Consider the following 27,059-nt stretch of genomic DNA (forward strand, 5'->3'; position numbering starts at 1 on the left):
TATCTTGTTGAGCAGTCTGTAGAGCCATTGGATTCCTGGAATTCCCGCCGCTTTCAGCATATCTGCACTTAGTTTGTCTATGCCCACTGCCTTTCCTTTCTTCGTGCTCTTGAGCGCATTTTCAACCTCAAGCCATGTAATTGGTGTTTCAGTTGTGGTTCCTTGACTTGGCTCTCCTCTATCCGTTATGTTTTCTGTATCTCCATTCAGCAACTTTTTGAAATAGATCTTGAGTTCCTGTTTAATTTCTCCCTCTTCTTGTGCCAGAGTTCCATCATCACGTTCTATTACTTTTATGGTCTCTTGATCCCTTCGCTTGTTTTTCACTACTCTGTATAGCAATTTCATATTTCCTCTACTGTCCTCTTCCAGTTTGTCTGCAAACTCATTCCATTTTTCTCTTTTTCATCCCTTACAATGTTCTTTACAGCAAGTTCCTGTATACTCCTTGGAGTCTTTATATTTCTTGTTCATTGTGTTCTTGTCCCTGTTTTGTTTTTCCTTGTCCAGTGCCTTCTTTATTTGGTTTCTTTCTTTCATCGCTGTTTTCACTCTATCATTCCACCATGGTGTCTCCTTTTTTTTGATGGAACTTGTAACTCCACATAGGTTTTTGGCTTCTCCCACAAAGGTGTCTTTGAAAGCTTTCCACTCTTCATTAACGTTGGTTACTTCACCCTTCGGCAGACTCTGTTGAATCCTTAGTTTGTATTCTTCCTTTACTTGGACTTCTTGCAACTACCAAGTTTTAACCCTTGGTTTTTTCATAATAATTTTCTCCATTTCATTAGTCTTATGTTTGAAGTCTACTACCAACAATCTGTGGTCACTGTCCATGCTTCCACTAGGGATGACCTTTACATCTGTGATGTATCTACCACCATCTTTATTCGTGATTATGTAGTCAATCAATGTTCTATACTGGCCATCCCATTAATATATGTTTTTAAAATAAACACAGGATAGTGTATAAACGAAGACATCACTACTAGCTGTGGTGCTGAGTTGCACCAGCCCTCCTACACATTTCTTTTATCACGTAAAAATTAAAACAAAGATTGGCAAACTCGCTGTAAAGGGTATTCATTTATTTTCATTTTCATGTAGTAAAAGTATGTAATTTTATTTGTTTAAGGGTATTTGGGCAGTTTTTGTCTGTTGTATTCTCAAGTAAACAATACATACAAATACAGTACTGTATTTTCTGAGGAAACACTTGTACTTATTCTTTTTTTAACCCCATTCCTGATAACCCGGCATTTTCGATGCACGTTAGGCCGAGTTTTTGTGAATCTACTGTACCACTGTTCTTCAAATTTGTAAAACCAAGTATTATGTATGCATAATTATTTCTGTGTGATAAATCTAATTTATAACATTATGTGCAAATAAATTAGATTTAAAACCCCTGAATTCACATTTCATAATCACACTTAGGGGCACCATTTGGACCTTCTGAACTGGGGCTTCCGAGAACCTAGCTATGCTACTGCAATAGCAGTATACAGTATTTACCTTTCTAGAATGCTAGCCACTAGGCAGATACAAATTATGTCCAGTGTTTTAGGTACATTGTTGCTCAAATAATAGGCTGCACATTCCTGGTGGTAATAGCGATACGCACAATTTTTTTCATATCTTCTTTCTTACATACATATGACTTTCTAGGTACTTAAAGGTATCGTATTTTAGCAAAATGAACTCGCGAAATATCACAAAATCTGATTTATTGTGTGAATTGCGCAAATAATCATGACATCCCACTGATACGAAAAATGCGAAATAGTATCGGAAAAGCTCTCCAATAAACGTTCAAATGCTTCCGAGAACTTGACTATTGTAGCTTCCTTTTCTTTTACTTGATAGCGCTATATATTCTCTACACAAACGCACACAAAGCAATGTGCTGTGTATTGGAAATGTCCACGATCTCTTAGGCAATCGATAAAAATCGATATCTGTTATAGATTACATAAAATGGCGTCATGGTAGCTGTCATAAGAAGACCGGTTGTAGATACACAGTGCGCATTATACTCTGTGGCAGTGAGAGTTTGCTGCTTACGAACTTTTCTGGGCAAATGTCGTATTTAAGTATATAAATGCCGAAAATTAAAATCACAACAGTTTTTTCGAGGGATGAGGAATGCAACACGTGCGATAAACACTGCAGGTAATCAGAAACACAATTAACATAATTCTAAGTGGCAAATAACAATCGGCGGTACTCGACACATTGCAAAGAAGTTGAAGAGTGATAGACAGCAATTTGTAATAGACACATTCCATTCATTCAAGCAAGCTAACATTCCTCTTCAGAAATTGGATAATCCTGGCATGAGGAAGCGGATGCATATAAAAGGAAAGATAAATAATACTGTCCTTACTGTAAAATATTAAGGTATTAGTAGGCCTATCAAAAACAATTGCCTGGTTGAGTAGTAACAATATTACTATTTTTACGTCTCTCTTTCTACCTTTATGGTTTTTGGAGATGCCGAGATGCTGGAATGTTGTCCCGCAGTAGTTCTTTTACACGCCAGTAAAACTAGTGACATAAGGCTGTAGTATTTGAGTACCTTCAAATACTACTGGACTGAGCCAGGATCGAATCTGCCAACTTGGGCTAAGAAAGCCAGCACCTTAACCGTCTGAGCTACTCTTTAAACTTTCCTCATATTTAGGAAATAAACATTACAACAGGCGCTGTAAGATGGGACATGTTTCGCTTAACTGTAGTAAGCATCATCAGCCAAAAATAAATCTTAGCCTAATGTTAGGTCAGGGCCCCGAACCTAGTGTCCTTAAAATATATGGTACCCTAAGAAACAATATTTACATTTAGAAAATCAAATAGGCTTAAAACTAGTGTGAAAAAAAAACAAAATAATACAACATGGCTAAGAGAAAAACACACAATCGTGTTGAAACAGAGGATAAAAACAGAAAGTACAATACAGAGCTGGTAGTGAAATAATTAAAATCATTAGGGTATCATTGCTACCAGTCAGTCCCCGGACCGGGGAGTACCAACATATCCATGAACATCTTCCAGGGCTATATGGCTTTGAAAATCGTAGTGAAAACACGTCTGGTTGAGGAGAAGAAAGAAGAAATTGTTAGCGAAGTTTAAGGAGATTTGATAGAAGACCACAGTGAATTTGTATCCAAGTGTTGGCAAGCATTATGGTTTCCGATGTCTAATGTGGACAGCAAGAGGGGCTTCTCTGCTTACACAAAGATACTTTTTAACTGTCGCACAACTCTGCATCCTGATAATTTTGAAACCATGTTTAGTTTATACTTTGGAGACAAGTGATTCAACGTATTAAAAAAAAAAATGTAGCAATGTATAAATTCATATTACAGGCCAGCTCACCTAACTTCATTTCAAGGTATAAGTGATTTAGACATTTATTTCTATAACAATTTGTATATTTGGTTGTTCTAAGATCTAATAACAAGGATACATTATAAGAGTTCACTTCAAAACCCCTTATCACAAAGTTAGTTAGATTTATCCGATACTATAAGAAAGATTTCACAAGAAACATTGATCAGTATGACAATTTATTTCACAAAATACCTACCGAAATAGTGTCAGTTTTAACACCGAAATCAACTGATTTATTTCACCAAAAAATAAAGCCCTTACTGATGTGCTATTAGTAGCAACAGATGAGTAAAAGAGAAAAGTCATGGCTTTATGTGATATGCAAACTTCCCATTGTAAGACTAAAGGGTTTGAAATCATGAACTGACTGATCTACAAGTGTGTTATCTATTCCGTAATTGAGTCTGCCCCCATTAGTGATGGAAGCTATAATACTGTATAACTTTTCTTGAAATAGGGGGTACGCAGGAGTGAAATCAGATATGCCATTAGGGTTGCCATAGACCCCAGATTACAGTCATCTGTTCCGGGGTCCAAGATTTTATTAAAAATGAAAATATGTGCTGGTTTTTGCTTTATGCAACAGAAGTCCTTAACATCATGAACTAAAAACAAACAAGATCTAAAGAAAACGTGAACTTTTAAAAAGTATAGTGGATATAACCCTGATACTGTAAGCAATAACAACTCCCTATATTGTGTTAATAAGACCAACTGAAAATGGAGTTTCATAGAGCTATCTTAAAAAACAATAGAGTAGACATAAGTAAATTAATAGCTCACCCCTGGGAATTGTCCAACACCCTGGTCCACAACAATATCTACACCCAGGTTACCAGTCTCCATCATGACTACGGACTTGAGACTAGCATTCTTGTGATTCAGCTCAATAATATGAGCCAGTTCTATATTGAGACTCTGTAGATAAAGTTTCTCCTCTTCACTCGATGATGTGGTCAATATTTTGGCTCCCCAGTGATGTGCTAGCTGGATGCAGATGCTACCAAATGATGTAGCTCCATCTAACACCAAAACTGCAACCATAATATACAGATAATAAAATTAGAATATAAATGGGTAAAAAAAGAGGAAGACCCACATATTAGTGTATGAGAATGTGAAGAAAAAATGTTCAGCCAGTGAACACAATTTATAATGCAGCAGAACTTTGTTAATTCAATCTTTTTAAATTTGAATACATAAACACATCAAACTCTTCTTGTTGTCCCATCACATTCCTGTACAAGACAATCTTAAAAAATTAATGGTTAATTTGAAGTAAAAATACCATATCAGAACTGTCGTCCTATATAAATAAATATATATATATATATATATATTTATATTAAAAAAGGTTGTTTGAGGATGACGGAACGCTGCCTAGGTGTTCAGATAAAAGTAGTGAAGGATCATGCTGGTGCTGGAAACAGAACTTCAGCTGATGCAAAGCTAAAAATGGCTGCCTGAGGGTATGTTCTTTGAATACTGTAGTCTTCTACATAGCAAATGCTGAATTTTGGTAACCATGAAAATCCACTTATTAGGCCTAAGCCCAGAACTGCCTAGTTTATTTTGCCCCAAGAAGGGTGTTTTAATGTATTACATGTATTACACCCATTTACACGTAGTTACAATATTCCTGAACTGGAATTATCCAACGAACATCGTATGTGATGAAGCTACGATGTTCTTCATGGGACATGTGTGATCATCTAACTGAATGAGTCAAGTTGTGACGTATTGTTTGGACATTTTAGTCCAATAATTATCAACTTCAAGTTATGTCCTTTTTAAAGTTAAATGTTATTTTTACTCCTTAAAATGAGCTAAAAGGAAGAACTGACTGAACTTAACACTCGAGATTGTTGCCTGTAAACAATACATCATTAAAGACATGTCTTTCAAAACAAATTAGCCTACCAATTTACAGATTAGGCGATTTGGAAGGATAAGGGTATTTTTAAAATAATTTACTGGTAGTTATTATTTTGGCCTTTTCAATTTTTTTATTGTCTGGAAAATCTATATATATGAAAGAAGAGTTTGCTCAGAATTTAAAAAGAATTGTATTTCTGTATTGGTCGTGTCCACAGTAACAAGGAAATGCACTTTTTTTTAATTTTCTGTAATTTTTGTCTGTTGGTATGTATGTACGTGCATCTCGAGAAAATGGCTGAAGAGAATTTAATGAAAATCGGTATGTAAAGTCGGGGAATGAGTCGCTACAATTTAGGCCATTAATCATTTTATTCACGCTGAGTAAAATGGTAGTATAGGGGAAGGCACTAAATTTAATTCTCAAATATTTATGTTATTAGTGGTCCTATCGATAAAAACTACGTAACTTAAGTTATACGGAATTAAAATTCCTATCATTTACAGCATGTCTTACATATTTCTACTGTACTGGCTATGATAACAGAGATATACATGAATTTGGATTTTTGTTGCTAAGTTCATATCAGCATTGAGTCACGAGAAAATGGGTTAACAAATTTTAATGAAAATCTGTATGTAAAGTCTGGGAATAAGGAACTGCAGTGTATGCTATAAATGTCCTAATATCACATAGTTGGAAGAAAATTAAATGTGAAGGCCTACAACATAGAAAGCTCATAAAATTTATCAACAATAACATTATATTGACCGCTGTTTGTTGTGATGTTCTTTCTCACTTGTACTGCCACTCATCTCCGACAGATGGGATTACTGTTGTGTACCGAGTATAACAGCCTGCCTGAATATTGGCGGGAAGTAGATCTCTCTCTTCTTTAGCACGCCATTCCTTTCCTCTGGTTCAAAAATTTTCTGATACTACTTTTACTTAACACATTGGTTCATCATAGCATTCCAGCTACTCAATCCCTACTCTGAGGCAGTGATTAGAATGAGCAGTGTGCACATTTAGCAGAATAATGGCAGAGGAGTGTTCGCAGCTGTCTGTAGCCTGGTTGTTCAAGCACTGAACTTTTGACTGATAGATCGGCAGCGCAGTACTATTTGGTAAACATGAGAAAATGTGTGGTTTTTCATTTGATCGAGTATTTTATATGATAACACTGTGTTTAATCGCTGCATTCCTACTGACGTCCTTGTAATGATCTAATCTGTCTTCAGTAGGGAAAACCAGAAAGACAGTCTTTCTGAGAACTCCGTAGCGAAGCACGGGTACATCAGCTAGTACAAATATAAAAATCTAACCAACTGAACTGTGAAACCACTTTTATAAGCCTTTGTTAGTCAGTAATTGTGCTTGATTCAGCTGGTTGGGCTACAACAATTTTCAGATTTTTGTAGAAATGTTCATACATATCTGAAATGAGATGACGTGCACATAAAGACAGCAAATCCTTCTTTTGTGCAGCTACTGGCAAAAGTCCCTTCTAAGCATTACCAAGTTGGAAAGTGCAAATTTATTCCAGTCTTCCTCGTCGTTTGTGGCTAAGCTTCCACATTTCTCTTCTAATCGGAGGATTTAGCTGCTGCTGGTGAAAACTACCTTTCTGACACAAACATGACTGGTCCTACTGAACAAATGAATATACACTTACCTTGTAACTGAGTTGAACAAACAGCCATGTTACTCACTAAATCAACTATGAATTTGCATCTTGAATACATTTTGGAATGGGTTAAAGACTACATACAATAATCACCATAACATTTTAGTAAGCGTTTTACATTGCTCTGGTAACATTCCCGCCTATACTGTGTCTCTACTTCAGTGACAGGAAATGTCTCTCCCCAGCTGCTAAAATGAGTGCTATAATCAACTGATGATCTCTCAGGTCGCAAAGCAGTGACACTGGAAACTCAGAACATCTTGGCGCATCAATGTGGACAATACTTCAATACTTCCTGTAAGATGATCGTAACTTCACTTTTACAGAACTTGTTACAGACAACACTCCATTTAAGAACATTGAACATATTAAATAACAACAGTTGCAATGTTCTTAAATACTGATTTAACAAACAATTATTGCGAATCAAGATGGAGTAACTTTTCAGTTGCTAGAAGCTCATTTTTTAGCACATAAGTGAATAATCTCATAATCACAAAAATGTCAGTTACAATATTTTTAGATGGAGGGGTCAAATAAACTCTAGATGGATTAAGCAACAATGCCTAGACCTTGGTACCGACAGAAAACACAATATAAGTGATTATCAGTTTCATTTAAATAAACAAACTAGAGGAGTTTGCAGTTACCAATTCCAATAAATTCAAAGAAACAAAGCAAATGATCAGTTTTTAAACAAATTGTTAAGGATTGATAATGTTTGCAGTGTTATGGTTGTGCATTTTTTATTTTTGATAAGCTGTAGTACTTATTGTTGATGGGAGAACTACTTAGTAGGTGCATAATTATATTTTTGTCCATCCCTCATACAGTTTCCCAGATTTTGAGGCGAATAAGGGCATGCCACTCCCTGTCAGCGGATGCCGTGACATACTTGCTTCCTTGCTGTGTATGGCCCTTTGCAGTTTCATATTGTTTTGTATTATTGCTGATCTTCATTTGATATCTTCCCTCCGGTATAAAAGAGCGCCTAGTATGAGGTTAATAATAAAAGAATATCGACAGGTTAGAAAGCCTTTACAACATTACTGGAACAATCTCCATACCAACTCACTTTACAATCTATAGAGTTAGTTACCGGCTCTTGGACTTAACCCAAATGCAACCGTAAGCGGATAGGTACATGCTCTGTCATGTGGGGTAAATACATATACATGAACGTACTTGTCTGCATCCGTAACCCCATTAGATTATTGGAAAAGCAGTGGAGAAAAGAACAACATTGGCTGAGGGCGCACTCGATCTAATATGGCTCCTATTTATCTTCTTTTCGTCTTCCTCCTCTTCTTTCATTCTTCTTCTGCTTTAGGAAAAACAGTGGAGAAAGAATTAGAGCAGTTGCTGAGGGCTTACTACATTTCTTCTTCTGCATCAGGAAAAGCAGAAGAAGAAGAACGAAAAATAACAGCTGCTGAGGGCTTACTTGATCAAATTTGGCTCATTATTTTCCTTCTTATTTTCTTCCTCTTCTTTCCTTCTCCTTTAGGAAAAGCAGTGGAGAAAGAAAGAAAAATAATAGTTGCTGAGGGCTTACACAATCCTTCTTCTTCTTCTCTTTAAAGAAAAGAGAGGGGAAAGGAAAAGATAAATGGCTGAGGGCTTACTGAGTCAAATATGACAGTTTTCTTTCTTTCTTCTTTAAGAAAAGCGGTGGAGAAAAAAAAAAAAAGAACAGTTGATGGGGGTTACTCGATCAAATATGGCTTCTTTTTCTTTTCTCCTTCTTATCATTACAATACCTTATTCGTTGCAGATAAGGCAATTTCAGACTTGTTCGTGGCATTTCGGAACAGTCCTCTGAAGGCACCAAAACTGCACACTAGAAAGTTGGCGGATTCCTATCAATGTCAATGAACATAGCAGCTGGTGCATATGGGTTAATCTTCCATATGACTGCACTGATATTTTCCTTATTTTTGGCCATATCAGAAAAAGGAACAAAAGAACAAAAATGCCATAAGCTATTTTCTTGTAAAACCAACTGTAAGAGTGATACATATATTTTTATGCTTTAGGCCCCTTCTGAAGTACCTCTTCCTCCTGAAATAAGCAATCAGCATGAATCTGCTCAGAGCAGAGATATATCCTTTTTGATACCAAGGGTATAAATCAATTATTAAAAACTTACAGGAATCAACACAGGACAGACTAGGAAGCCTTTGAGAGGAAATTGGCCAGCAACCTGAGTGGAATTGAATATAACATAGTTCAGAGGAATTGAAATTGCTGCAGGACAGCTGCAGAATGCAATAATTCCATCCTTCACACCAACATGAACACGGAGAACACACAATAAAGCAGAGGAAGAGACCATGAAGTAATTACCGGTAATCAATGGATACTTCCCAGGCTCAGAAATCATACAAGAACCACCACGGGAGACCAGTTAATTGTCGTAAGGTTTGTAAACTATGAAAAAATTAAATGGGCTGTATTCTCAATTAAACCTTGCAAAACCCTACTGTATAATGCCCATTGTGCTTCGGAAAGGCTTTGACCTGCTTGCAGGGATATTAAGATACTTCGAGCAACGTGGAGACATGGGGTGGTGTTTGTACTAAAATCCCAAAGGACAGGCAGTCCAGCAAACACGTGAGCATTGATACCATAAATACAAGTCAGAATTCAGTTCACCGTGATGTGTTGCAACACGGCGCTTTAAGTATCATGACGATGACCAAACCAACCCTCATAATGTAATAACCCACAAGCAAAAAGTTTATTTTGTAAAGCTATTCGACTTCGCTTTTGTACTCACTTGTGCATTGTGAATGACATACCCCTGTCAGGGTATCCTGACAGCTAAAACAAAATACGGGACAGATGTGCGGTCGAAAAAATAAACAGCAAAGAAGTATAAGAACAACCTGATGCAATGAATGAGAACAATGAAAATGGTATGAAAAACTGTACAGAGAAAAACCAAGGCCAGGGTGATATCAAGAGGAGATAATAATGTTATATGCTTTACGTCCCACTACCTACTTTTACGGGTTTTCGGAGATGCCGAGGTGCCGGAATTTTGTCCTGCAGGAGTTCTTTTACATGCCAGTAAATCTACCGACATGAGGCTGACGTATTTGAGGACCTTCAAATACCACCGTACTGAGCCAGGACCGAACCTGCCAAGTTGGGGTCAGAAGGCCAGCGCCTCAACCGTCTGAGCCACTCAGCCTGGCATCAAGAGGAGAAAGATATGGTAAAGGCAGTGTGAAAACTGGTGGTCAAAGTCTTAAAATTGTTGACAGTTTCAAATACCTATGGAGGGAATTAATGCAGAATACAAGGCTGGCATGGTTGCCCAATAGTAACCTAAATCAGTTTTCCCTGTGTTTTATCTGGGATATTCTCGTTTTCCCTGCATTAAAGGTAGTGAGACATGGTGCATAAGAGTGGCACTCGAGTATCTTTATCACACTAGAATCTTGAAAGATATTTGCACAAATGAAATAAAGAACTTGCAATAAATGTATCATAAGTCAAACAAGCTACACCTTATCATAAAGTGCCAATCTGAGAAGTGGGTTAGCAGTAATCCCATTGTAAACAGCCACTAAAAGAAACATCACAACAAACAAGAATGAACTACACTGCTCACAACAAGCCATCAGTCAATCACTCTTCAAACTAACATCTGTGTTCATCAGTGACCTTATTCTTGAAACTGGCGTGGGTGAACATATTGGTTTCTAAACACGCTCATAACAGAAACGTATAGGTTAGTGTTCAGAAACTAACTATAAAAGTTTTCATTCCGTACCCTGAAAGGGTACAGCTGGCCTCTTAGAGGGAAATGCCCTTTCTCATCTCAGGACATGGAGATCTGGAGCGGTGAAGTTGATGCATGGAGATGGTGGTGAGAGGGTTGGTGGCCGTGGCCTATACTAAGAACTGACGCAGTATTTTCCTTAGTACAGGAGAATGGAAAAACATCAGAAACCATTCTCAGGACAACCAATGATATTGTGATCATAGCCACTGAACCTCCAATTTTACATGGAATCCAAACCATGGGAATGTTTCAAAATGTGTGCTGGTTAACTGTAATAGTGTGAAGAGAAACAAGCTCCACTGACAGAGTCCTTTGTTTGTAGAACATTTTTTTCCAAGATTTCATTTCCAAAATACCACATGCTTTGACCAGCATTCGAACCACAACCACCTTGATGAGAAGCCAGCGACGAAGTCACTTGGCTGCCATTCCCCTTACAAGTAAATTTAGTCATGGTACAATATACATGGGGAAAATTTAGTGTGGATTATTGGTAACCATTACATCAATAAGTATATGGTGGAACCACTATAATGTTTCATGTGTGCCAGCAGGATGTAACGTGTTAGGAGTAACACTCCCAACAAAAAATCCATGTGGTACATGTCCAGCAATATGGCTGCTTTGTATTCATTTATTTAATTAGTTAATGAGTAAAAAGAAGGAGCAAAATAGTATGGAAACAATTAGGTTGATAGGTAGAAACCAGATAAACAGCACCACCAGTAACTGAAAAGTACAGCAATAACCTTACCTACAAAAGCAAACACTATACTTTACCACTACTAAGTATGCATTTTGCAGCATTCTCCTAATAAATATTTAATTTAACATACCTGGTATAAACAAAATTAATGTAGTTAGGAAAAACTTCCTATTTGCTTTACGTCTCACCGACACAGATAGGTCTTATGGCGACGGTGCGACAGGAAAGGCCTAGGAGTGAGAAGGAATCAGCCGTGGCCTTAATTAAGGTACAGCCCCAGCATTTGTCTGGTGTGAAAATGGGAAACCACGGAAAACCCATCTTCAGGGCTGCCGACAGTGGGGTTCGAACCCACTATCTCCTGGATGCAAGCTCACAACTGCGCAAGCCTAACCACAAGGCCAACTCGCCCAGTTTAGGAAAAACTAACCTAACCCCATGGCACTACAGCCCTGAAGGGCCTTGACCTACCAAGCGACCACTGCTCAGCCCGAAGACCCGCAGATGTAGTTACATACATACATACTTAATCATTAGAGACCGTTATGCCTTTCAGCGTTCAGTCTGAAAGCCTCTGTGAATTTACTAAACGTCACCACAATCCTCTATTTGCAACTAGTGCTGTGGCCTCATTTAGTTCTATACCTCTTATCTTTAAATCGTTAGAAACTGAGTCTAACCATCGTTGTCTTGGTCTCCATCTACTTCTCTTACTTTCCATAACAGAGTCCTATATTCTTCTAGGTAACCTATCCTCCTTCATTCGCCTCACCTGACCCCACCAACGAAGCCGGTTTACGCTTCATCCATCGAGTTCATTCCTAACTTAGTCTTTATATCCTCATTCCGAGTACTCTCCTGCCATTATTCCCACCTGTTTGTACCAGCAATCATTCTCAATACTTTCATGTCTGTTACTTCTAACTTATGAATAAGATATCCTGAATCCACCCAGCTTTCGCTCATGTACAGCAAAGTTGGTCTGAAAACAGACTGATGTAAAGATAGTTTCGTCTGGGAGCTGACTTTCTTCTTACAGAATACTGTTGATCACAACTGCGAGCTCACTGCATTAGCTTTACTGTACCTTGATTCAATCTCACTTACTATATTACCATCCTGGGAGAACACACAACCTAAATACTTAAAATTATCTACCTGTTCCAGCTTTGTATCACCAATCGGATATTCAATTCTGTCGAATTTCTTACCTACTGACATCAATTTAGTCTTCGAAAGGCTAATGTTAACCCGCGAGTGGTCGCTATATGAGATTTTCTCTCACATTATTTTTTATTGTGATATTACTTCACAGTGATGAAAGGGAGGTGACTGTTCCCTCTTTTAGCTGAGTTTATAACTTTCATGAGTAGTGCGATTCACATTTGAAGGGTAAGCATCCCCTTCCCTAGTCAGGACAAAGGTTCCTATGTGTCCGTGCGCGCTGCGTGAGAGTTTCTCTCATCGCACGACTAATGACACTGGTGTCATGTTGAAGTGGAGCGAGAAACTTACTCCTGTTGTACGCGTTAGTATTTGTATTATGAGCACTTCTTGTTTTTGAAAATGGTATTGTGTTCAGAAACCTTTTACTAGATATAATGTATGGGAGAGATTTTATTTTTAACAACTTCAGGATGGAAGTTATTTTTATGTACACTGCATATATTATTTTAAGTAGTAATTTCTGTCTTTAATAAACAGCTAATCATTTCATTTTTATCTAAAATATGTCCGGCTCCATGGCTAAATGGTTAGCGTGCTGGCGTTTGGTCACAGGGGTCCCGAATTTGATTCGCGGCAGGGTCGGGATTTTTAACCTAAATTGGTTAATTTCGATGGCGCGGGGTCTGGGTGTATGTGCCGTCTTCATCACCATTTCATGCTCATCACGACATGCAGGTCGCCTACAGGCCTCAAGAAGTTAATATAAAGAATCACCTAATCGATACTTTATTTTTTGCCTCAGGCAAAATTGAATAAATAAAATAAAGTATCAATTAGGTGGTTCTTTATATTAACTTCTTGATTATACTCATCGATACGGTCATGAAATGGACGACTTGTAATACGGGCCTCAAATCGAAAGACGTGCATACGGCGATCCAAACTTGTCCTCGGACACTCCCGGCACTAAAAGCCTTACACCATTCCATTTCATTCATCTAAAATATATAAGGAAGAACTTGGGTTTCATTTCAGTAGTAAATTTCAGCCTTACGCCCTACAAAACTGTGAATGTCATATTTATTTTAATGTGAGAGAAAGTCACGCGCGACCACTCACATTACATTTCGGCTAGCGACCACTCGCGGGTTAATAACATACTCATTGCACCTATTTCCAAGTTTCAAGATATTAGACTGCAAGCTTTCAGCACAATCTGCCATCAACCCTTAACTGCCCACATTATTTTATTTGAATTTTTCTGTAACGTTTTGGGCTAAGTAACTTCAAATGCATCTAAAACAACTTAAAAATAAGTTATTTAAAAAAATTATTGCACAGAATTGGTGAAATTGAACGTGTCCATATGGACACACTGGGCACTTAGTCACTATATCATGTTAATCATGAGTTACTCTGGATTGATTCTAAGTATCATACAGATTTCCTGGTATAAATTTATCACACGAAATTGTGAAAATAATGCACCAGAGAGACACTGTTGGCAGAAACAATTGATTTTATCTGTATTCTGAGAGTTCCTTATTATTGTAAAATCAAATAAACATTGATAGAAGATATTAGTTAACTTCTTGCTGCCTCCATTGAAGATCTGTCATACATACAGTCAATTCATTGGCATTCATGGCACTTCGCATAACATTCTACACAGAGTCCAACATTACATTTACCGCATTTGGTGCGTACAGCCGATTATGTTTTTTGCACAGCACACTCCTACACACCTCTTCTTTTCAATCTTCCCAATGAGTGTTTGTAGCCATTGTACCTGATGTCACTTGGAACTCGCTTCTTAGATGTGGAAGGTAAGCCAGCAGATGGCCTTCCTGTTGCACCGATGGGATTCTTGTATTGATTCAAGTACATTAGTACAATTTCTCACCTGAAATTTAGTTGGTTTAGTCTGACTCCTCCTTGCCTTTTCAACTGCCAAGCATTATAGACCGATACATCAATGAGCCAGGACAGAATCGGCAGGTACCATTTGTTAATTCTAATGTTTATCCTGTACATGCCAGTATTCTGATCCACTCGGTCCACGCCACCCATAAACTTGTTGTATCCTCCAACCATATCAGGACGTTCAATGCAGATAAACAGTTTACCAGATACCGAATATCTCTTTACTGAAGACACCAGCGCAGGTTGATGCCACGGCCACAACAGAGTTCTCCACCCATTTTACTACCAGAACCCCATCGTCCTTACACAGAGACTGTTCAAAATGTCCCCTCTCTTTCTTGATCATACTTTCATTGGGAGGTAAAGGACAGCTTTTTGGAATCCTGTTTTCCCTAATTGTACCTGTTCCACCATATCCTTCTTCACGTAGAAATGACAACAGATCAAAACCTGTAAACAGGTTATCAAAGAAAAAACAGGAAGGGGAACCTTTTCATTTCAATACTGAACTCATCGATCATTTGAATCAACGGCATGACTGCCTTTCCAAAGTGGGTCTCATATTCGGTGTTGGGATGGCGACACTTTCCTTGATAGATAGAAAAATTAACCAAGTATCCAGATGTTATGCATAAACAACATGCCTTGTAGCCAAACCGGATTGGTTTGCCCCTAATAAATTGTTTGAGAGAATGTCTCCCAAAATATTTTATCGACTCATCGTAAGACAGCTGCTGTTCAGGGACAAAGTGTTCTCTGCATTTCAGTTGTATTTTGTCAAGGAGAAGTCAAAGTTTCCACAGCTTGTCATTTAGATCAATTTTGTTGCTGTCTACACAGTGGAGGAACCGAAGGATTTGTTCAAATCAGTTTCTTTTCATAGCATTCGTTACAAGCTCATTTCTTGTATCATACTTAGAATCCCAATATAACCTTTTACTAGGGAGAGGGTTGTAACCACTTAAAATAAGGATACCAAGGAAGTAAAGCATTTCTTCACAAGTTAACAGATTTGGACAGATTTTGAAAACAGCATAGTTGTTTGACTCTTCAACCAATAATTTAACAATGTCATCATCGAAGAATTCTTCAAAAATCTGAACTGGAGATTTTGCACTATAAATACTTAAGTCGGGATCAGGAAATATCCTAAGATTACACTCTAAATTACCATCTACCCACTGTTTTCGCCTGTGTAAGGTCAAGTAATCAAGGTTTCGTGGCTCAGTTTCCATTTCCTTGTCAACTAGTCTCACTTCTGCTTGAGAACGAAGTTGCCGAGAATTTAGGTTGTCAGGTATACCTCCATCCTCATCCCCTGAATCTTCATCCATCAAAATTGCTGGATCAGTAGGTGCTATGAACACTATCTGTTTTTGGGGTACTGTCATCTTCTTTGAAGAGAATGTCAAGAGCCTCCTGAACTGTTAGATCAGAATTTAATATCCTTGACAGCGAACTACGGGGATAATAGAACAGTAATACAGTACTTCAGTAGTACTCCGTCATGTTGATGATAATAGTAATAATAAAATATATATTATTATATGTGCTGTTGTTATATTTATGACCGAATACATATTATGCATATAACACAACTGCATTGAATATAATTTGCGACTCTACATCTACCCACCGTGTCCATATGGACATGGTAGGATAAACGAGGTCCTGAACACTAGACTAATTGATAATTTTCCATTTAGGCACATAGCCTGTAATAACTACAATGTTTTATACTGCCACAAACAACTAAATAAGAAACTTAAACAAATATGAACTAAGAAAGCTACTTACTCTGTGTCAATGTCCATCATTTCCACATCAAATTTTAAACTCCCAACTCAGAAGCTCATAACTGCCACTCAACAATGAACCAGCAACAGAAAATGAAACATTAGATAGATTAAACTTTCCCTTTCCAGTTTGAATTGTTACCAACCCAAATTGTTAAAGACAAAAATTACTAACGAAGAATTAGAATGATATTACATATGTGTCCATATGGACACACAGGGAATTTCAGGGTTAAGACCAAGTCGTCAGCATAGGCCAGACTGCTTAATATATTTCCACCTAACTGAATCCCTCCCTGCCACTTTATACCTTTCAGCAGATGATCCAAGTAAACTACAAACAGCAAAGGTGAAAGATTACAGCCTTGTCTAACCCCTGTAAGTATCCTGAACCAAGAACTCATTCTACCATCAATTCTCACTGAAGCCCAATTGTCAACATAAATGCCTTTGATTGATTTTAATAATCTACTCTTAATTCCATAGTCACCCAGTATGGTGAACATCTTTTCCCTCGGTACCCTGTCATATGCTTTCTCTAGATCTACAAAACATAAACACAACTGTTTATTTCTCTCGTAATATTTTTCAATTACCTGGCGCATACTGAAAATCTGATCCTCACAGCCCCTCTGTGGTCCGAAACCACACTGGTTTTCATCCAACTTCCCCTCAACCACTGATTACACCCTCCCTTCCAAAATGCCAGTGAATACTTTGCCTGGTACACTAATCAATGTGATACCTGAATAGTTGTTGCAACCCTTCCTGTTCCCCTGCTTATAGATAGGTGCAATTACTGCTTTTGTCCAATCTGAAGGTACTTTACCAACACTCCATGCTAATCTTACCACTCTATGAAGTCATTTCATCCCTGCCTTCCCACAATACTTCACCATTTCAGGTCCAATTTCATCTATTCCTGCTGTTTTATGACAATGGAGTTTGTTTACCATCCTTTCCACTTCCTCAAGTGTAATTTCACCAACATCATTTTCCTCCTCCCCATGAACTTGGTTGTTCGTGACACCACCAAGATGATTTCCTTTTATGTTGAGATTTTCAAAATATTCCCACCACCTGTCTAGTGATTCCCTGGGATCTATTATGAGTTGACATGAATTACCCAAAACACTGTTCATTTCCTTTTTCCCTCCTTTCCTAAGATTCCTTATTACTGTCCATAAAGGATTCCCTGCTGCTTGACCTAGCCTTTCCAGGTTGCTACCAAAATCTTCCCACGACTTCTTTTTGGATTCAACAACTATTTGTTTCGCTCTGTTTCTTTCATCTATGTACAAATACCTGTCTGCATCAGCCTTTGTATGGAGCCATTTCTGATAAGCCTTCTTTTTATGTTTACGAGCTCTCACTTCTTCATTCCACAAGATGTTCACTTTTTCGTATTTTTACACACAGTTCCTAGGCATTCCCTTGCTGTTTCTACTACAGTATCCCTGTATGCCACCCATTCTCTTTCTATATTCTGAAACTGCTTACTGTCCACTATTCGATACTTTTCACTAATCATATCCATGTACTTCTAATTTCCTCATCCTAGAGATTTTCTACCCTTATTTGTTTGCAGACAGATTTCACTTTCTCTATCCTAGGCCTAGAGATACTTAGTTCACTACAGATCAGCTAGTGGTCTGTATTGTTGAACAATCCCCAAAACACCCGTACATTCCTAACAGTCTTCCTGAATTCGAAGTCGGTTAGATATAGTCTATTATGGATCTGGTACTCCTAGCCTCCCATGTGTAGCGGTGAATAGCCTTATGTTTGAAGAATGTTTTCGTAACTACTAAACCCATACTAGCACAGAAGTCCAGCAAACGCTTCCCATTCCCATTAGCTTCCGTATCTTCCCCACATTTCCCAATCACCTTATTGTATCCTTCAGTTCTATTTCCAACTCTCGCATTGAAATCGCCCATTAGTACTATCCTCGTTGTTGAACCTGACTACGATGTCACTCAATGCTTCATAAAACTTGTCAACTTCATCCTCATCTGCACCCTTCACATGGTGAATACAATGAGAACATTTTCGTCCTAATTCCTCCAACTGCCAAATATACCAACATCATTCGCTCATTTATGTGCCTAACAGAAACTATGTTACGTGCAACAGTATTCCTGATGAACAGCCTACCCCATACTCTCCCCTTCCCTTTTCAACACCTGCCGAGTACACTTAATAATCTATCTGTTCTTCGTTATCTTCCGTTACCCAAATATCACTTACTCCTAGCACATCCAGATGCATCCTCTTTGCTGACTTTCTACTTGCTACTTTCTTTCTCCCACATAAGCCCCATTAATAGTGATAGCCCCCCATCGAATTCCATTTCGTTCGCCAAGTTGTTTCCAAGGAGTCCCTCGTCTGTCAAATGGGAGTGGGACTCTGTTACTCTCATAGGTCCGAGGCTTGCTTAAAATGTTCTGAGCTTGGTAAATTCACGAAGCAGGATGCTACCCTACTCACACATAGTCCAAGTGAGGATGTCTCCTCTAACAGGTTAGGGACCACCGGTGGATTGAATAGTTCTAGCCGCCTGAGCACAAGGAGGGCCATGACTCAGAATATGTCCAAGATGCCCACCCCCATTCCATAGCAACAGGTATACCGACTTTCAGGACCACTTACCAGGCCACTCAGCCATTGCCTGTGGTTCACGAAGTAGGACGTGACTACAGTAACCCACACCATGATGTAGTTAGGCACAAAAATATTTGAGAAGACATGGAGGTTCTGATAGTGTGCTTATTTGATTGCAGTGGTAAATGTCATGTTGCATGACTGGAATATCTTTGGCAGTTGTTTTGTCACTTGTCTGATGTAATATATCAGCACTGAAGCCAACAAATATTAAGATATGCTTGTAAGTGAGCAACAGTCTGGGTAAAATGTCTTCAGAGTCTGTTATGTGTCCTTGCAGTGAGCCAGCTCAAAAGAAGAAGTAGTAGACACAGTTTTCTGAAGCATCGAAATAAATTATCGAAATCATGCACGACTGAGCGGAAGAGCCATTCTAGTAGCTAAACATGTCGACGTACACGATATGAACATCATTCTAAACAGAATCCCGGGTCAAACAGTAACACAAAAATCCATTGACTCTGTGATGAAGCAAAGTGAAGTAGAGATTTTTTCCATTTTTTTTTCAATTTGCTTTACGTTGCATTGATACAAATAGGTCTTATGGCAACTATCTAACAGGAAAGGCCTAGGACTGGGAAGGAAGCGGTCGTGGCCTTCATTAAGGTACAGCCCTAGCATTTGCCTGGTGTGAAAATGGGAAATCACAGAAAACCATCCTCAGGGCTGCCGACAGTGAGGCTCGAACCCACTATTTCCCGGATGCAAGCTCACAGCTGCGCGCCCCTAACTGCACGGCCAACTCGCCCGTTAGATAATTTTCCAATGGTATTTCTTAATTCTCTTGATGTTCCCGGATTACCGTTACACATTCTGAATTTGAAAATTGGAGTGTCAATTATAAGTTATTACCCGAAACATAAATCAGCTTAAGTTATGCAATGGCACCTGATTAGTAGTTAAAAAATTGATGAGCAATCTAACTGTAGCAACAATTCTGACTGGATCACATAAAGGTAAAGACACACTACTTCCACAAATACCACTCATTCTCACCGGCATAGCATTCGAGTTCAAACAACTTCAATTTCCAATACGCCTTTCATTCCCTATGACTATCAATAAAGACCAAGGGCAACCTCTGCAAGTGTACGATTTGAATTAATAATAATCTTATTGGCTTTACGTTTTTGGAAATGCTGAGGTGCCAGAATTTAGTCCTGCAGGAGTTCTTTTACGTGCCAGTAAACCTACCGGCATGAGGCTGACGTATTTGAGCACCTTCAAATACCACCAGACTGAGCCAGGACGAACCTGCCAAGTTGGGGTCAGAAAGCCAGCGCCTCAACTGTCTGAGCTACTCAGCTTGGCATGGTTTGAATTTAGAAAGCAATTGCTTCTCTTATGGGCAATTATATGTCGCATGCTCCAGAGTCAGTAAGCCGTCTGAACTTTATGGTTATGTAAAAAAACAAAAAGCGGACAAACAATAAATGTAGTCAATCCTCTAGCTGTACAATAAAAAATGCTTTCTGCTTTTCTGTGAAAAACTATATTTTTTTCTTCCTATCCTTTCATTCCACAGTATAGACATAGCAACGCAAGGTAGGGTATTGAATTGAATTATGTGTTTTCTCTGTGAATCTATGTTCGCCAGAGTACATTTATTTACTTAGCCATTCATTTAATATCAGACTCAGCCACAGCGAAGCGTGGCCGGATTTTGCTAATAATAATAATAATAATAATAATATGAATATGAATAATAAAAATACCAATTTAAGAATGTACTACAAAAAGAAGATGATAGAAATGCAAACCACTGAAAAGTTCAGAAGAATTTACCTGTATCACCCGACACTAGTCTTCCAAGGTAATGAAGCGCTGTGTAAGCTTTAACAGAATCACCTATACAGCCTGCAGCATCCACAAAACTAACATTCTCAGGTTTTATAACTGCAACAAGAGAAACAGACTTAAATTATCAGGTATAACTGGAACAATACATATATTTTTATCTACTAAGCCTTCGAGTATGGAGTGTCAATATATGTCTACCCCCTTACTCCTGTTTTCTGATATATGGGGTAGGAGATGAGGTGAAATAAAATTATATGACATTATTTTATGGCCAGATGCCCTTCCTGATGCCAACCACAGTTGAGGAGCTAATAAAGGTGAAATAAATGACGGTGAATGAAATTGGGTAAAGAGGTGGAAGAAGTCAGCAGCTGTAGCCTATTAACAGGAACTGTCACAGCAGTTTCCTGGAAGCGAAAGTGGGAAACCACAGAAAACCCTCCTCAGGACAGCTAATAGTTGAGATATGAACCTACTCATCTTCCAAATGCAGAGCTTGGATCCATAGCTCTATCATATTAATATGCGCAGCCATTTCACTCGGAACAGTAGTATGAAAGGGTCGATAATTAGTAATTATGATAAATCATTGCAAACAATTCTAGCCTGTCTCTAAATTTCTTCTTATTATACACTATGTCAAGTGCGATGGGCTTCGGCAGCCACCACAATTCTTATCCTTGCCACTAGATGGGGGCTTCATTCATTCCACTCCTGATCAGGTCGATTGACTGGAAACAGGCTGTGGATTTTCATTATATACTATGTCAACCAGTAACTTTCTGCTTGCTCTCCACAGTGTCAATCCAAATTTCATTGCTATAAACTGTCAGTCAACATACACCTCCTTACAGAATACTGACTACAACATATAAATACTCATACCAACCAACTTCTAATGGAACCGGATTTTCAACATACAGTAATGTTATGTGGTAACAGGTAATGCAACTGTGAGCCAAATTGTGGGTACGTGATAACCTCTGCTTCTATTTTTCCTCTTGTCTGGTGTGTCTGGAATGTTCTGGAAGGTAAAACTAGAACACTTGTATCCTGGTTGTCCCCCAAAGATGCTGGAAGTTCATCACCAGGTATATACAAGCAGGCTCACTTCGATGAAAAGTTGTTTTTGAGTTGTTGAGTGTTGCGAGCTACAAGTTCAGTGTATGGAACAGTCACGTGAGTTGATTGTGTAAGCTCTCGGTCTTGTCTAGAATCAAGCCAAATGTACAGCAGTGTGTCTTGCGATAGCCAACAGATGTATGTTTGAATTTGACACTGTGTGAAGCGACTGTGGTGCATGTGCAGCAAAGTGAACTGTCGCCTGGTCTAACTGGTTAATATTGGAGCGGGAGGCTGTTGTCCAAATCGAAGAGCAGTAGTTCAAGGGAGGTTGAACGATCGTGAGGAAGAAGTGATGAAGAGCAGTGGGATAAGAAATTTCTGTGAAGCGGTAAATAATGCCTAGTAATTTCATAGCCTAGGTTGTATATGTTTCTATGTGGTTCTTAAATTGTAATTTTGTATCAAATATTACACCGAAGTCACACTGTTACATAGGTTTCCAAGTACAGCACCAGTTCGAGAGGGCGTTAAGTGAGGACTGCAGCAGAGCTGCATCTGGTGGATTTCTGATCTCCCTAAATATCTTGCAGTTGTCAGCAAAAAGTACGGTATTTGCTGTTTCATTGAGTTCGGATGGCATCCATAAACAAGGAAAACAGCACGGGGACACCGGAGGTGACTGGTAACCATGAGGATGAAGTGCCTGATAATACCACTCTCTGCCAACGGTTATGTAGGAAGCCAGCAAGAAGGGTCAGAAGACTGCCATGTATATTAAATCGTTTGGAGAGTTTATGGAGCAGCAGAGTATGGTCTACAGCAGGGCCTCTCAGGTTGCATGCGCCCGTGCACTGCACGGTGCAAGGTGCAGGAGACGACTTCACTAGGTTGACCAGCGTGCAAATCCCCACTCCACTTCCCCTACACCTGTCTCACCCGTTCGGCTTATCTTCGCCTTCTCCACCTTCCCCACTGATTCTCCTCTCACTTCGAAATGTTTATGTGAGGTGAGCGGTGACACTGTTGTATGGGACAATGTTACTGGTGTTAAAACACTCTTCTTTCAATTTAGTATGAGCAGACAATTTATCTTCTCTCACTCTTCTTTTCCTTTACCTTTGCAATGATACCAGTTAAGCCTGGAACAAGGGACCGGCTGACAGCAATTCTGAGAGCCTTCTTTAAATCGCAGTCAGAAATAGGCCTACTCGCAGGCAATCTAGTTTTCGTACCAGTCAAAACAGGAAAAAATACCTTTCACATATGCATGTGGAACCAAACATAGAAATAATCTTAGCTGCTACTCGATGCAGCGTAGGAAAATCTTCCTTCGACAAATTCTTGTAGAATTTGAGCAAAGTCTTTATATTGGAAAATAGATCTTTTTGATTAACTTATCACATTATTGTCCCACGGATTAAGCATTTGGCTTTATCATCACGACTGACAAAAAAAAAAAAAAAAAAATGAAAGTTCCCAGTTCGATTGAAATGGACTTTCGGAGGTCTTTGCTTTCTTCGAAACAGATTGCTCGATTATTATGTTGTTGTCTTGTGCTTATCTATTTCACTGATAAACAAACCGTCTATCACTGAACGTTTCGTCGCTCTCAGCACACTCCACCACCCGAGTCATGCCGAGTTGAGCCGAGTTGGACCGATGCACAGTGCTTGGAGTTTCTGCGCCTCGATTTGCATGCGTGAGATTTTGGATGTTTGAGAGGCCCTGGTCTACAGAATCGAAAGCTTTCTAAATGTCTATGTAACAGATATCCAGCTGTGATTTAGCTGCAATGGCATGTGATGCAAATCTATGCAGAGTGTCCAGCGCCAACCTGATGATGTCTATGTCATACAGGTTTACATACCCACAGACGACAGCAACAAGGACTTGATCGAGTCCTTCTACAATAACCTGGAAGAACTGATCAAATCAGTCAAGAACAAGAGCATGATCATACTACTGGGGGACCTTACTCCAAAAGTCGAAGAAGAAAAAGACTGCGAATTAGTTGGAGGTTTCAGGAGAGGCAGGCTTGTAGAGTTTTGTGTCTAGCACCATATGGTGGTCATGAATACCTTCTTTAAATTGCCAAAGAGATACCTTTACACATGGAAGGCTCCAGAAGACAACCTGCATAGTGCGGTTAGGAATCAAACAGATTATTTCATGATTAGAAAAAGGTTAACAGAATGTGAAAGCCATTAAGTCCATGCTAGGATCAGACACAGCCTGCTTTGTGCCATCATATTCCTCCAAATGAAGAAAATACAGAGGATAAAATTACCCGAGAGACTGGATGTCAAAGCACTCCTCGATGAGAAAAAACACAAGGTTGTCAAAAATCTAGAATAATAATTTAAAGTCTAGGGAGAGACAGATACTGTCGAGGACATGTAGACTCCATTCAAAACCTGTTTTATGGATTACCACACACAATATGTTCCAGAGATCCTTAAAAACAAAAACCATGGATGATGAATGCCATTCTGGCCCTCATGCAGACGCCAATATAAAAACTGAGATCCAAGTAGATACAGAGAACAACGTATAAATCTCAACAACTAAGATCAAAGAATATTTCCCACCTTCCAATTCTTACTATTTTTATAGTTAGTTTTTATGCGTATACAAACATGTGTCAGCTTAAATTCTAGCTAAACATTACAAGAACATATTTCATTCCATTTTGGAACATCTTCAGCTTAAAAAAACTTATATTAAGTACAAATATTAGCACATATAAAATAATGAGAACACTAAAGACGATAATGTTAAAATGCTCTTCTGTAGAGAATTCAAACAGTGAACATGTCATTGCTCGTATTGATAATATAGTTTGTTGTAGCATTAGTCTTTAAAGGGGAAGAGGTTCTTCTTTCTTCTAAATATAAAAATGTTGTTATTATACAATGTACATTCTATTAACTTGTAATATATACCAAGTTTTGAATTTTAAACTATAACAACTGGCTGAAACTCCCTAAGATCAGAACCTTAGTTGATTATAATTCCTGATTAAAAATAGAGATGTTGGTGGGAGTCTCCTGGCCTGCCCTGTTATATTCCTCCTTCCCTCATGTTGTCAGCTGACAATTTGGATTCAGAAGTAGGTCAACAGTGGAACCCACTTTCATTTTGAGACAGATCATGGAAAAGAGCTGGGAATATGGGAAGGATATACCAATGACTTTCATAAAATTAGAAAAGGCATACATCAGCATACCCAGAACAAAAGTAAGGGAAAGCCTTACACACATGGGCACTGGCAAGGAATAAGTAACAATGATAAAAGCAATATATGACGACTGTTGTAGCTGTGCGAAGACAACAGTGGGTAAATCAGAATGGTTTGGAATTGACAATGACTAAAACAAGGGAGTGTGCTGTCATCTTTACTGTTCATAATGGTGATGGATGACATTTAAAGCCAGCAAGGAAAGATTATAGAGGGGAAAGAATGAATGTAATGATGTTTGCAGATGATGTGATCTGGGGAGAAGATGAGGAAGAGATACAACAGCTGAATGTACTGAACAGATGGATTGAACAATGGGGACAAAGGATCAACATGGAGAAGAGCAAGACAATGGTGATGTGTAGAGGAAGTAAAAAAAAGGAAAAGGAGTTATCAAAACTGGACACAAAAAACTGGATATAGTAGAACACTTCAAATACTTGGAAAGTGAACTGGATGGAAGACAGGATATGAAAATTAGTGGAAGTATACAACTAGGGAGTGCCTTTTTCTACTAGGTATGGAGACTAATCTATATACATAAAAACAGATATGTATGTGTCTGTATATTTCACCTTGCAGACCACTGGTGATTGTGTGTGGAAGTAGCCTTAAGTCTCCCATCGTACAGTATGGTGGTTGCGTGTCGGTAGCTGTGGTGGTGCGGGAGATGTGCAAGTTGAAAGTGTCCGATTTTGTCACTGAATGCATTAAAATGAGTGAGAATGTACTCTAGAAGGCTGTAGGAACCAATGACCTACGATGTTAGGCCCCTTAAAACAACAAACATCATCATCTAGAAGGCTGTGATGTGTACTCCTTGGTACCATCTGTGATTAATCTGGCAGGAGTATGGTGATCTGGGAACCATAACAGTTTGCAGCTTGAGTAAATCTGTGCGCGTTTTCTGAAGTTCTTGAATATAAAGCAGATACTTACTGAGTGCAGGGTTCACCAAAGAAAACATAATTAAGGTTAATTCTCCCATTTGCTCTGGAAACAGCTCTCCTCCAAGCATCTCCAAATGGAAGATTGGGTACGTAAACAGCGTAAAGAAAACAGTGGTTTAGGCTAATTGATTTAGAATTATTGATTACTACAGTGAAATTGGCATGTGTTTGTAACAATTGTGGTAACAGCAGCTTAGATTTTATAGTATCGCGAATATTGCATTCAAGACCTCAGTCTCAAAATTGGTACTATGAGGCCAATGTAAGGCTGTGTTATGAATTACAGTGCACTGGTGTAGGAACAAAAGGGAGTAATTTATTGTGTGATGTAATAAATATTTTCGTAAAAAGTGTACGGATAGCAGTAAAACATGAAAAATTGAAAAACAGAAAGTGAAAAGTAAGTTATGGAAAGTGAATTGTGAAAATATAACAAGAAAAAATGCCAAGGTGGAACAGGAAATTTCACGATCTCGAACAGTATCACTCAGACAAAAGATGGCACAGAGAAATGAAACCAAAGGGGAAAAAAAAAGAAGCATGTCTAGCATTGCAACAAGAAAATTCTCAAAAGAGCAGAGAAGAACATGAAAATGTTTAGAGAAAGTTTATGCAACTTGGTAGAACTGGAAGAATAAACTTAGCGATAAAGTCTGTTTATAGAAACAAACTACCTGAATAAAGAATGATTGGATGAGCATGCTATTATGAATAAAACAATGAATGCCCAGAAAAAGAGAAACAGATGCACAAGAGGGTGAAAGAAATTAACAGAATAGAATTAGGAACCTTTGCTTAGGGCAGCCAGGTCAGGACGCAATTATTGGAAACAACTGTACACAGTGGCGGCTCGTGAAAAAATCGTCCTACGTGCTACAAAAAACAAGCTAAATACGCTGTTTTAAATCTGCATATTGCCATGATGAACAACGCATACTTCAAACTTGGTAATAATACTACTACTACTAATAATCATAATAGAAATAGTAATAATAATAATA

At 38.5% G+C, this 27,059-nt stretch overlaps 1 protein-coding gene across 1 annotated transcript in view; it reads right to left on the reverse strand.

Annotated features, from left to right (window-relative positions):
• The window catches only part of LOC136856811 (quinone oxidoreductase-like protein 1), a 99,171-nt gene that overhangs the window by 54,225 nt on the left and 17,887 nt on the right, over nucleotides 1-27,059 (reverse strand). Inside the window, exons 4-5 of the mRNA XM_067134933.2 lie at nucleotides 20,791-20,901; nucleotides 4,177-4,427 (exon numbers count right to left, since the gene is read on the reverse strand). Of these exons, the coding sequence (XP_066991034.1) occupies nucleotides 4,177-4,427; nucleotides 20,791-20,901 (362 nt within the window). The remainder of the gene's footprint in view (nucleotides 1-4,176; nucleotides 4,428-20,790; nucleotides 20,902-27,059) is intronic.

This window comes from Anabrus simplex, chromosome 1, assembly GCF_040414725.1.
Source record: "Anabrus simplex isolate iqAnaSimp1 chromosome 1, ASM4041472v1, whole genome shotgun sequence".
NCBI classification, from domain to species: domain Eukaryota; kingdom Metazoa; phylum Arthropoda; class Insecta; order Orthoptera; family Tettigoniidae; genus Anabrus; species Anabrus simplex.